General features: G+C 39.9%; 1 protein-coding gene across 1 annotated transcript in view; it reads right to left on the bottom strand.

Annotated features, from left to right (window-relative positions):
• The window catches only part of LOC105425576 (uncharacterized), a 60,433-nt gene extending 48,019 nt beyond the window's left edge, over positions 1 to 12,414 (bottom strand). Inside the window, exon 1 of the mRNA XM_011636417.3 lies at positions 10,629 to 12,414. Coding sequence (XP_011634719.2) covers positions 10,629 to 10,751 — 123 coding nt within the window. The 5' untranslated portion in view covers positions 10,752 to 12,414. The remainder of the gene's footprint in view (positions 1 to 10,628) is intronic.
• Between the last annotated feature and the right edge of the window lie 1,543 nt (positions 12,415 to 13,957).

The following is a 13,957-nucleotide window of genomic DNA, read 5'->3' as shown; positions in this document are numbered from 1 at the left end:
AGCAGATAGTTACGACGAACAGATCGCGCGCAATCCGGCAGACTCTCGAAATCTACCTATCGAACGACGGCCTCGTGCCAAGACACGTAATTCCCTTCGTGTAATACGCGCGGTTAATTATAGCATTATTTATCAACTAAAGAACATCCATGGCGTACTGCGTCATATAAAGGATTACTCCAACTTAATAATATCAGCTTCGCTAAAACCCTTACTTACTATAAAAGTATAACGACGATGGAAAAACAATAATTTCGGGGGGGAACGGATAGTGCCACGTATAGTACGGTTTATAAATCGAATATCACACGATCGCGCGTTATCGTGCGCGCGCGAAGAATTGAAAAGATAAAAAGACTATATTTTATATATATAAAAAGCTATATACAATATACAATATAAGTCTTTTTTTTTTTCTTTTTTTTTTTTATTTTTAGCCTTTGTGTTTTGTAAAACCACGAACTATGTTGCCACTTTCTGTTTCTGTAAGAATTATTGTGTGTTAAAAAAAATTTACGAAACAGATATTCATTTCACAGATTCTAACTCTTCAGCTTCCCGTTTTTCTTAGTTAATTTCTTCCATAAACAGGGACGTGCGCGAGATGAGGATAGCGATCGAATCCAGAATCCTCCCCCAGACTATGAGATCTCACTTAGAGAGATCCACCAAGCGTCATTCGCCGTAATTGAAGACATATATTTTGTATGAAATACCCGCGACGTTTCCTGACGTTCGATTCATCGCAAGCGCGGCATAGCCTTTTATTCAAACGCGCGGCGAACGATGCGTCGAGACGAGATCCAAAGTCGCAGCCGGGAAGGTCTCCTAATAAATCTCCTCGCAATCCCGATCGATCGTAAATCGCCGGGCTACAAAGAAAAGCGGGCATTTCCGCCCGGTGGCACGGAAACATTGGATTCTTTTCCACGAGCTTGAAAAGCGAACCCCACGGACGCGGTGGTGCAGCGGTGCACCGGGGCGTTACATCGGAGGGTGGCCGTTGTACCCACCTTGCAGGGGAACGCATCGTCGCGGTCGCTTGTACATAAGGGTTGTGATCACGCCGGCTTTATACTCATACTATGTGCTTTTTACACGGAATTTATGTTAATCCGCTCGCCCGGATATCGCAAATCTATACAGGCGAGGGAGGATATTTTTGGTGTAAACCCAGAAAATTAATAGCGAGACCGTCGTATGAACGATATTTTCCTCAAATATATCGATCGTACATAAATAAAAAAAAAAAAAAAAAATTGAAATTCTCTAAAGAAATATTAATAATTTTAAGACGTATCGATAAGTTACGATAACACGGTTATGCATAATAGTAATAAATGATATACAATATTTTACAATATTTTATATATTTGTGAAATATTATTCCGTATTCGTCAATACATCACAAGTATTTGACACATTTTTTTTATCACGGAAAATATAAAATGTAAAATGACAAGCTCTCAAAACATTGTATTTTAAAATATTTCTGCTTTTGGTCTGATTTTTCTTTTTGAGGGAAAAACGTATAAATTCGGGGATACTCATGTCCAGTGTCATTCAACAAGATTTGAAAATAAAATGAGACAGTTGAGAAATGTTATACGGTAAAATAGTTACAAAACTCATAACGTAACTCATATAGCAAGTTAAATAGAGGAGATTTAGCCATTTAGGTAACAAACGTATTTAATCAGAGTTTGATTCGAGTAAATGAATTTGATCGGAATTTGATTTGTGTGCATGTATACCACGCTTGATGCAAGGAACAAGTTGCAGCGAATTCGGAGGACGAAATTGGGAACATCAAGTTGGTCGAAATTAGAAACTTTCGCTGTCTCAATATGGTGATCGTAATACCGTAATCCAGTAATCCTGCAATGTACTTCACGTTAAACTAACATGCAGGGTAATCCTATATATTAGACCTAATATAATAGGATAATCCTGTATTAGGAGCGATAAACGCCACGTTGAAATTTATCGATACACCGAGTGCAATTTGGGATTAATTGTATTTAAAGAAAATGCGTTAGAACATTTTCTAGAACTTTATACTATATACTCATAAGATTCATTATCACTTCCATCATAAAAAAAAAAACTTAATATAATTGCGAATTTTTATTTTAAATTAAAATTAATATATTACAATTCATTAAAATTGCATCACAGAATTATACATTAATTTTTAATTCGATATGACGGTGACATAAATTTTATGTCGTTTTAATAATATAATTTTTATGTACGAAGATGTTACACCAAGTTATAAAAGTAATGTAATTAGATATAGAATTATATATGTATATATACATTTATAAATAGGTAAAAATTAAAAATCTCTTTCCGCGCCGAAAGATGTTGACGCGAAAGAGTTTCGCGCTTCAGTTCTCCTACTCTTAACACAATTTAAATCTTTTCTTGAGAGAAAACTAAGTTTCAAATTTATTAAAATTCTGACGATAAAAATTCACTTAAAGTTAGAATGACGGATCTCAATAAAATATTCGCTTCCAGCTTAAACCACTGGATCTCGTAAAATTTTCGCATTACGCTTCTCTAATACGCGACACGCGTGCTTAATAACATGCTAAACTGCTAAACACTTAAGGGTGTCCAGAGAAACTCTGCAAAATAGTGCGCAGAGAGGACAGGACTTCTTCTCGCATGGGGAGAAAATTCCCAGGAATGCACTTACAGACGCATGTGACACGGTGTGGAAATGCAACTTTTGTGACAGCTTGCACGTAACTCGAGACATGACGCTTTTCACGCTGCATATCCGAAATGTTTAGGTCTTAACGAGTCGTAAACGAGTAGTTTATATTTACGCTATAAGATGTTTAAATACGTGTATATGTATATTTACGCTATAAGATGTTTAAATACGTGTATATGTATATTTACGCTATAAGATGTTTAAATACGTGTAATATGTTTTAGTGAGATTTAATGTCGACTTTTCGAATCGGTATCGTACGATTCTAGATGTGAAATTATTTGCTTCTAAGCGATCGAAATGATATTTCTTTTAAATTCATCACGAAGATATCGCGCGATAACGTCGTCGTATATATTTTGATTGGCGAATTACAAATAGTGCCGACGACGTTCATAGCTGCCGTTATTACTTGTTGTATTATCTGACGCCAGCAGGCATTTTCATGTGATATAATACAGAGAGTCATAACTTTATTCCTCTTTGACAGTTGCATTTGGACTGACGGTTTATTGCGATCCATGCCCTTTTGCGCGCACGATCATTTTCGATATCAGCAGATGCGCCTTTGACGAGGGAAAACGTTGTTACACCCAAACTGGAAACCGATATCGCGTAGCCTTTTTGAGTAGAGATGGAGACAGATAGAAGATGAATAGATAGATAGATGAATAGATAGATAGACAGATAGATGAATAGATAGATAGATGAGTAGATAGGTAGATAGATAGATAGATAGATAGATAGATAGATAGATAGATAGATAGATAGATAGATAGATATAGAGAGAGAGAGAGAGAGAGAGAGAGAGAGAGAGAGAGGGAGAGGGAGAGAGAGAGAAAGAGTGCCGGAAAAAGATAGGCCGGCTCTTTTTCGCCTCATGGAAAATTGCCAACGCGAACATGCTTGCAATTATGAGTGCACCGTGCACGTCGTTGGAACCGATTCAACGCCCGCAACAGCTTGCCCGTAATTCCGGCTGCGGCAGCGCTTACGCTTTACATTCAGTTCATGTTTTTCCAACGGAATTAATGTTAATCGCTAATAGCGGCGGAAAATTGGAAAGTCCGCGATGTAAAAGAGGAACGCCGACGGTTTCGGCTCGTTGGCGCGATGCGCCGATTTTCCGCGGTTCCTTTCGGTAGCTCCCCGGGGGAGCTTCCCCGAGGCGGAAATACGCGGATTACAACGCTTCGTCCTTCGAGTCGTAAAAAGTTTTCTTCTAGGTCGATAGACTCGGTCGGAAGATCGCGAATGGCGCGACCGAGAATACGGGATGGCGTATCGCGAAAGCTTATTAATAATAAAAGCGACGAGATTTTGATGTTTCACTAACGAGAAACTGTCTGTTACGTTTCATCGTGTGTACCATGTGACAGGGGGTCGTTTATCATCGCAGAGATATCTTTCTTTCGGCTAAATGACACCTTCATTATAGAGCAGTCCATATCTGACTTGTTTTGATACGTCGCGCGGAATCGAAGCTTATTCCTCGTGACTTAGAGAGAGAGAGAGAGAGAGACGAAGATTTCTGATGAATTATTGATAAGGGGTCGATGATTTTTATATAAAATTTGTATACGGGAAAGTTATAATGGAGATCTGAGATGTACATATTTTTACACGAACTCGCCAACTCGAAGCTTTAACTAGCTTTAACTAAACTTTGAGAATACACGACAATCCACAGTAATTTAAACGAACACACTCGGAATACGTATTCGACGTCAAAGGGATTGCTCGAGACGAAGGATTCGTTCCGGAACTTCAGATAGGGGGCGGAATATGGACCAAAAGAGAAAGTTCGCCTTCTTTCACCCTTCCCTCCTCCCTCCCCCCCCCTTCCAACTTCCCCATTTCTCCTCTCCGCTTTCCCACTCCTCAGAAGTGCAAATGCATACGTCGCTCGACAAAGCAGGGGTTGGGCGTTTTCGCGCTGCAACAGCTTGCCCATAAGCCGCCTTTACGCTATTGCTATATAATTTATATTCAGTACGCACAGACTTTCGCGCAAAACCGGCTTACGCGGCCTCATCGTCGAGGGTACGAGAAGGGTACGGAACGATATGTGCGGAAGAAGGCGCTCCAGCCAGCATCTCGCGGATGCGAACCGCCCCTTCCCGCCCCTCTCCCCTACCTCCCGTCGAGCAAAGGCGGGTCTTTTCAAGTTTACGAAACGTTAGTCAAATTGGCCGCATGGAAACGCGCACGCCAAAGGCTTTCGCCCCGCGCGGCCGGGCGAAGCGCGCGAGATCGGGCGAAGTTTCAGATCCCTCGGCCGCATTAGAAAGAGGATTTCCATAAATAAAGGGAAGAGAGCGGAGAGTTTAAGTCGGGGCGCTTTATGAAATTTCCTAGACCACGGGAACGAGTCTCGCCCTCCCCGTGATATTCGCTCTCTCACGACAAAGCGAGACGGCGCGAAGACGACGTGCGTTTCGACGGACCGTGATTGTTCTCGCGCGCTTACCATAACTCTCACGCGCTAACAAAACTGTGAATAAACGAGAGATTAATCGCGACGGAAATGACCAGAAATAGAGACTCGTTTGTCGCGAAGACGGAACACTCCGAGAGGATCTCCGAAAGGGCGTGAAATAAATGGCACAGAGACGATCGTGCTCGTTCCGCCCGCTATAACATATATTATACACGATATATGTCACGACATTATATTTCATATTTGCATACAATTATCAGCTCACGTACACTAATCCACGTTCTATCGTCCGCATGTCCGTACGTCCGTCAGCTGGAAAGACGTACAAGCCCGGGAGCGAGCTTTTGACGACATCTTGAACTCGAGATTAATTTTGGAGAGAAGATTCTTCACAAAGTCACATCTCCATGAAGTAACCGGACGTTTTTGAATACGAAAGCATCGCATACGGGACACTTCTCGAGATGATTTTTCATTTTTAAGAAGAATTTGTCATCAGAAATTGAGATCTTTCAATTGACTTGAATTAAAGCTGTCCGTTTCCTTTCGAATTAAATCCCGTGCCAGAATGAAATCGCACTGCGATATCTCCTTGATATCTCGCTGCTCATAATGCAAACATCTTTTACAATGAATTTTGAAACCACGCTAATTACCGGTGCGAGAAGTTTAAGAAATAAAACCCGGAAATAAATTCGGATGTCGTCGGTGAATACCTCTCTCAATGCGCCATACAAACGGCACAATGAGAAACGGCCGTGGTTTATTTGTTATTATTGTCTGCCGCGAAAACTTACACCGAAAGCCTTTTCAACAAAAAAATGGAAAGAGGAAAGTTCTCTCTTTCCTTTTCCTCCTTTCTTTTTCTTTTCTTTTTTTTTTTTTTTTATAAGCAAGATAACGCCCGCCTCGCCGTGGCCGCGATTTCGCGTTTGCTGTTACGACGCGGTTGCAAATGAAAGCGCCGCAGATGCGGTTTGCCGTTACGCTTGCTCTCAACACGTGACAGACGGACCATTTACAGGAACAGCTTATTTCGTGCAATTTCTAGACCGACCGTCTCGAAATATATGAAATACAAGAGCGCAGCATCACAAATAACAAATCGGTCTCGGGGAGAGAATCATTAGACGCTTCTTTTTTTTTTTTCGAAAATAATGACAAACGGGTCTGTCCCAAAACAAATGTTCGGAGTTAACTGTTTGCGATGCAACCGTGCAATTATACGTAAATCCACGGGTTGGTTTTTTGAAAATGAGAAATATGAAAAAATTTATAAAGTTTCATTTATATTCGTATTACTTTTTTTCATAGTTTGACCATTAATTTTGGTTTTATCCGCTTTTTCTCACGGATTAAAAGAAAAATGTAATATATCTGTCTGCAAAATGTGCATTTCTTTTTGTAAAACTATTCTAGATTCCTTTTAGGGGTATAATTTTTATTATAATTCTTATACCTCTCGATTTGTTATCTCTCTCTCTTTCACATCCTTCCGATTTTCTCAGATATAGATATTATTTTTCCTCTCACTCTCATAGATCGTAGACAAGCCGGGCATCGTGCTCTTAGCTCATTGCACGGCTGTAAGATGCAGTTCATACGAGTCCTATTGAACGACGACAAAAAGAGAAAACGTCGAGAGCTCACCGTACGATAGGAGCCTTGATAATAATGTAAGGTAAGTCCAGTTCGTGCGGAGGATGTGAGAAAAGATACGGGAAAGGGTGGCCTTTTTCGAACGTTAACTCGGCGGCATTGAAACGGGAGGGAATAAGATAGTTTATGAAATACGTGGGGAGAAAATATTCTGTTGAGATTTCCGATTTGCGAATGTGTATGTCTCCGCAATTCGCCGACGACTGCTTTTTTCCTCACTCGCATTCTGCTTTCTTTTTTTCTAATTTGTATCCGCAAAGCAGGAATAAAACCGATATAACTGAACTCGCAATAAATTCGTTTGTTTGAAAATTGGTAGCGCCCAAAAATGCAATAAAATAAATCCGCGTAAAAATAATAGCCATAGAAAAAAAACGAAATAAAAAGTGTAATAAAACAATTGTTTGTAATTTTATATAAATATTTTTTATTTCTCTTGAAACGAGAGCTGCATATATAATTCGTTGCGTACAAATTTTAATCTGACTGGATTTATTCATATTTATGTAATTTATGAAGTTTAGCAGACTTTCGTTAAAAAATTAAATTTTCAAGCTCGTCTAATTTGTGTTTCTCTTGTGGATAAAAATATTGTTCAACGATGTCAAAGCATTCCTAACAAATTGAGCCCTGTAAGAATTTATTAATTCAATATCACTTTCGGTATACAAATTTCTAAGAAAACTTGGTAATTAACTCTGGCTATTGACAAGAAAATAAAGCGTTGTAATTTATTAAATTCAAATTATAAAAATACTTTATTATTTATATCGCTGGCTTAATATTTATAAGAATACTTATAATTTCTTGAAATAATAATAATATGATTTTTCACATTATAAAATTTTATTAATTTAAATGGTCTTATAAACAAAATTTATAATGATTGAGAATATATTTCAACTAGATCTATATAGTGTGATTTTTTTTAAATGAATATTTATTGCTAGAATCGTAGATGCTTTAGGATTATTGATCGCCGCTAATGTATCGAATACTTAGAAAGCACAACACTTAGTCACGTTAGCGTACGGGTAACCTTGTTCCATTGAAATAACGGGTCTTGAACACGATTTAATTCATAACGACCACTTAATGCACCCTGCATGAAGCTTTAAGCGAGCATGACTTTGATAACTGCACGCATCGTGTCTCCAACAAGCTGTCTCCGATAATCCGTATCGAAATCCGTCGGATATGTCGGATATCCCAAGACATTGGCATTTCAATTAACGAATAGCGAATACTCCCACATCTAATTAGAATGCCCGAATAATAATGTGTGTAATAATTTGTGTTGGAATAGAAACTCGGTAATTTGTATATTGGATTAATCGGCTGAGCGTGACTCTTCAAACAAGGCTCAGTTGCAGTTTCGGTAGTGCATTTAACAATGTTTTATGGCGTTGCGATATTTCATTACATATCGCTGCACCACACGGAGAGTTGTGCGCGCGGTAAAAAGTGGCTCGTTAATTACGTATATGACTAACCCTCGTGGGATTGGAATTACAAGTCTTGGACGTAACCGTTTAAATTATGACCGGCACTTAATGCACTCCGTAATATAACTATATAAGCCGGAGAGCGGCTTGACAACTTCGTAGAGGCAGCGTGCCAGGAACCTCGTAATTGTTTTGAATTAACGATACTTTAAGCTTCGCCCAACTGTGAACCATTAGTTGCGATTCGTCCGTAACGATTGTAACGTCCAATTGTAACACTTGCGTACAACTGCATATCCTCCGCGCTAGAAAGAGGAGGTTTGAAAAAAAAAAAAAAAAAGTTACCGTTCTCCATTCTGATTTCAAGGATTATTAGGATTATTAGAATCCCGTTGACGGTTATTTCAGCCGGTTTAATCACGTAAATCGCTTTTATCACTAAAAATAGTTACACGGCGCGAGCTGGAAGTGACATTTCGTGTATAACAAAAATGCAAATTCGCATACGTCCATTAACCGGCGAAATAAATTTCGGTGGTTTTTTTCGTTAAAGAAGAAATGGTTGACCTGCTTTTTGAGGCCGTGACACACAGCGCCGTTAAATCTGGTTTAATCAATGGACGTGCCATGTTGCATGTACATGCATACATATGCGCGAGCATATACGTTGCGCATCTGAACGATTCGATAACAAAATCAACGCTTTGCCCGCTTTTTTTCCAGAATACCCTTAAAATGCATATTAATGAGCGAAGAATCAACTCGATTAGTTAAAAAAAATTTGGTATATATGAAATTCACACTTAAACTTAAAATGAAAAACGCGTCTGTACATCATCATCTGTACTCTTAAAAGTTGATCCGTACAAATTCTTCAATTTTCAAGCGCTCGCATGTTAAACAATGCTTTGACATCAAAACGAACATCGTTTTTCCCTCCTCTTTTTTTTTTTTTTTTTTTTTTTTTAGTTAACATGTAAAACGTAAACGTAACTGTAGTCAGAACAAATTGGGTAAGGCTGTGTGTATATATATGCTTCAACATAACACAAAGGTTCGAGTTTGAATCTAAATATCATCGAGCTAACGAGTCTCTTTTTAACGACTCTCCTCTTCTCCTCTTTTGTCTATGCGTTATAGTTACTATTTTTTACCGATAAAACAAATTCAATTTTTAAAACGATACGCCGTTCCTATATTATTAATATTACATTTGTAGTAGGCCGATATATCCGGATTGACATACCCGATTTATTACAAACTTTCGCGTTTCATATTTTCTGAACGGCGATTGATTGATTAAAAGCGGCTTATTTTCGGTTACACAGTTTAAATTACGTGTATCGAGCGGCCAATATAATATTTATAAATATTTTAGACACACTTATGATGCGTTTATTGATGTACGAACGTGTTAGGATAGAGAAAATTGCCATGATGATATAGTATTAATGAAGTTTATCTTTATTTAATGAGAGGTGAAAATTAAACGAAATAATTAATTAACGTGAAATCAATGTATCGCGCGGCGGATATGTGAAATCACGTAGACAAATTTCAATTACGCACATCTGATATCAAACGAAACGAACCGCGCGTTTTGCACCACGAAAGACATTTTTTTTCTCCGATTTGTGAGAAAGTTATATTAATGCAAATATATGCCAGACAGCCACAAGTGATGCTTATGACGGACCGTTGAATTATCGGCGAGCATCGGGTAATGTTCGTGACGGGGAACATATTAAAAGCCTAATATATTATCCCGCTGCCGAGACATTTCATCTGTACGCCGTATCGTAAGTATTTATAACAATCGGACGTGTTACACGGATCTCTCGTAATATCATTCTTTTTCAAGCATGCGCTTTTTAAATGGGGGGGGGGGGGGGGAGAAAAAATGAACGTATTCCCTCTAAATGTTCCTCAACGCTGCGTACATCTAACCGAGCATAAGTTAAATTTATAACAGACGTACAAAAGAGGGAGGAAAGTTGTAATTATATAATTAACATAGAAAATGCATTTTCTGCAGAAAAGTAAAATACTAAAATCTGCAGAGGTATGGGATAAATAGGTGCTCCATCTTTTTTCGGGATAACTTTGCGTAAAGGAGAAACATTTTTTTTCGCGGTGCGCTTTATCCGACAAATTACAATTCGTACAAATTAGAACGATGTACTTGAATGGAAACACTTTGCACAGGGATGCATTTTTCCTTGGTATAAAATTATCTGAGGCAAGAGACGCATCGGGACACGCAAATACTTATTTTCATCCCTTTTATATCACTGCCCCGTGTGTTTGCGGAGCGATAGCGTGGCGATAGCGGACGCTAATGATGGCAGCACACACATACCTTGTCGAGATCTATCTCGTCTTGAGCATTGAGTTCTGGACAATTGAAGATGTTGTTCGTATCGATGGCATTATCGCCCCTAGTCAGACCGGCGAATACCAACACCAACACGCACCACTTCATCGTTCACGTTAGATCCCAACTAATTAAGCGCCGAGCCTCACAGGAGCCAATTACGGCGGGCAGTTAATATAACCGCTCTTGTACCGCACGGATGTCAAATCTCTTTTATTTCGTCTGTTCGCTTCTACTTGTGTGTATATGTATATGTATATATACATATGTGTGTGTGTGTGTGTGTGTGTGTGTGTGTGTTTTGTGTGTGTGTGTGTATGTGTGTGCGTGCTCTTTCACACGAGTGAATCAGTTACATCTGTTCAGTTCTATAATCGACCGTAATACGCTTCAAAAGAGATTTCTACGAGTATTCTTTACTTTCACCGCATACATCGCCTCCTCAAAAAATGATATTTCAAAGCGATTCGATTATTCTTTTCCTCTTTCGCGAGTTCACGTTATGCTCTAGATTGTGCCTAGATTTCTTCTTATTGAAACGATAAAACACTTGTTCGCGGCAGCATCACGATCGCTCGCACTCGTGCGATTTCCAAATTGATCGAGTCACGCGACTTCTGTCCAGCTCTCTTTCTCCGTCACTCACACTCGCCTGTGCCTTATCACTATTACACTATCTGCCCGTCCTCGATACTAAAGCGAACTTTAACTTGATGTCCAGCGCGCCTGTAGGCCGCCCCTGTTTGTGACCCCCGATAATCGATGCTCCTTCAATCCATCGTGCTCGATCTCTCGCGAGATTCTACAATTTCCTTTGGATTCGCTCGCAAGCTTGTAGGAAAAGTCGAAATACGACGCGCGAGAAAAACGTGGCACCAGCATCAACACCGAAAACTTTACGAGCGCCGCTTCTTCCAGATGTCCATCCTAGACTCGACGAGTATATCTCAGTCGCGCGCTTAAATCTCACGCTTTTTATTTCCTGTGAGAAAACTGTAAAGTGGGTGGTTACGTCACTTCACGAAGGATTCCTATCGAGCGTTTATATCGAGAGTTATGCACCGTCGTTGACGCACGTAGCAATCGCTCCGAAACGTTGCGAAACGATTGTACGGAGATCCTTTCGCGGATATCCCGGAGAAAGAGGGAGATTTTTTTTTTTCTTTTTCTTTCCGGAGAGTATCCTCTCTCCGGGCACCTAGTAGTAAAATCTCCAATAATCAGACCGGACGTTCCCGCCGACGGAGCTCTTCAGAGATAATTCCCGAGATAGGGAGGGGGGGGAGGGGCAGAAATACCGTAGCGATGTAATCGAGAGAAACTCCGAAGGCGAGCTCCGCAATTCCGCGCGGAATGAAGTTCAGTTTCTCTCTCCCTCTCGATCCCAGCCGGTTGGATCGAGTTGCACCGTCGTTTTCAATTTCCGTTCCGCCCCTCTTCGCCGTGACGCCGCGAAAGCGTGAGTGGCTTTCTCGGACAGTCGCGGTATCACGAGCCTGGTATCTGGCCGGCGCGCGATAGACGGATAAATAGACAGACGTACAGACGTCGACCGCCCGCCGCGTATCGTCTCGCTCTCGCGTATGCGTACGATCGCGTAACGCGATTCGCAACGCAGGTCGTCCGCGATAGTAGCCCGCGATCTCCGTAGGGAGGGATGTGCACGCGACGAAGTCGGAGGGCACTCTGACGTTTCCAGCTGCTCTGCGCTGCGCTGGTCCTCGTTCGGCACGGCACGGCACGGCACGGCATGCTACGGCACAGCACGCCACGTCCGTCCTTCCTCCGTCGCGGACGCCAGAACGAGGAGAGAGAGAGAGGGAGAGAGAGATAGAGAGAGAGAGAGAGGGGGGGGGGGGGGAGCGGGCTAAACGGGGGATAACGACGGTGGGTGGAGGAGCGACGGAGGATCGCGCGAGGGATTCTGAAAACGGAGACAATATGGAATGGTCGGAGGAATACACTCCGCGTTTGCCATGGGATCGTGGTTGTCTTATGGAACCTTATGTGGCGCGATAAAGATGTTGCAAATTACGAGTTACAAATGGGAAGGGATGTGGACGCTTGTGAAATAGAAATCAACACCGTGGATCTCTCTCGAAGCTGAACTGAAATACGCGATTCGTCCCTGCGGGAAAAATTCCATTGCATTTTTATTCCTGCATAAAAAATTCAATTGTCACTATTTTAATATAATCTTTTATACATTCTACTTTATAGATAACAATTGTATTTTAAGAATGAGATTTATCTCTTGTACGTATCCTGGTTTTAGAGATGAGAGATGCGAACCTTTTTAAAACGAAGAGAATATTATTCCCAGACGATATTTTCTTCGTGCAAAGAAGAAATAATTTTATCTCAGACGATCTTATAATTTACATAATGCATCCATCAGGATAAGTGAATCACTTTTCCTTTCCTACGAAATCCTTTTCTCTTGTTTACGGATTTATTTCTAAATAAATCACAAGTGGATAATTCTTTCGCGAATAACCTGTCGCGAATAAAAACAACAAGTAATATAAGATATTAACACTAAATTTTTTAATAAATATATATTTCTTTATTTGAGACGCAAAAGGATGTGTAAGAAGGGAAAAATATTAATAAAAGATATTTTTTCCTTATCGTCGAAAAGGGAATTTCACCAAATATTCGCAGTATTTCGGACTTTGGATTCCTTGATGGAACTTTCCTTTCGAGGTTGCCACAATGCCATCAGGATCATATCGACCACATCAAATATCTTCCATCTCAAATCGAGCTCGTAGAATTACAATGGCGAATCGAGAATTTCTGCTGGACAAGTTAGGGCGTTTGATTGGCTGATATTTTAATATCTCACGCCTCGTTACGCGCTATCGCTTGGAAAAGTGAAAACGTATAAGAATTATCATTATCGCAAGAAAATCACGCAAAAATCACAGTACGATTAATTAAAAAGAAGCGTCAAAAGTGAGGACGACATTCAGTTATGGCATTTACATGTCTGAGATAGATTTCGTCGAAAATGATATCGATTATTATAAAAACGACTCTTTTTACTCATTTTGACTGAATATTTATTTATTCAATTTATTCAATTTACTCGTAAAATGTCATAATTCATAATTCTAAATTTTTATACATGTCTTTCGAAAAAAATTTACTTTTACATCCTCTTGTTTGCACGTAAATATTCTTCTATGAAAAAAAAATTGTATGAACTTTCTCACTTTTCTCCTCTTGTAAACGCCGTAAATAATTTTTTGTGCCTAATCGATACTTAATAGCACGGCTAAAATGCGACGCGATCTCAACGATAGATAGTT

Source organism: Pogonomyrmex barbatus, unplaced genomic scaffold (genome assembly GCF_055798465.1).
Source record: "Pogonomyrmex barbatus isolate J1 unplaced genomic scaffold, ASM5579846v1 scaffold13, whole genome shotgun sequence".
In the NCBI taxonomy this organism is placed as follows: Eukaryota; Metazoa; Arthropoda; class Insecta; order Hymenoptera; family Formicidae; genus Pogonomyrmex; species Pogonomyrmex barbatus.
Note: the sequence above shows the minus strand (reverse complement) of the source record. Positions and strands in the feature narration are given on the sequence as shown.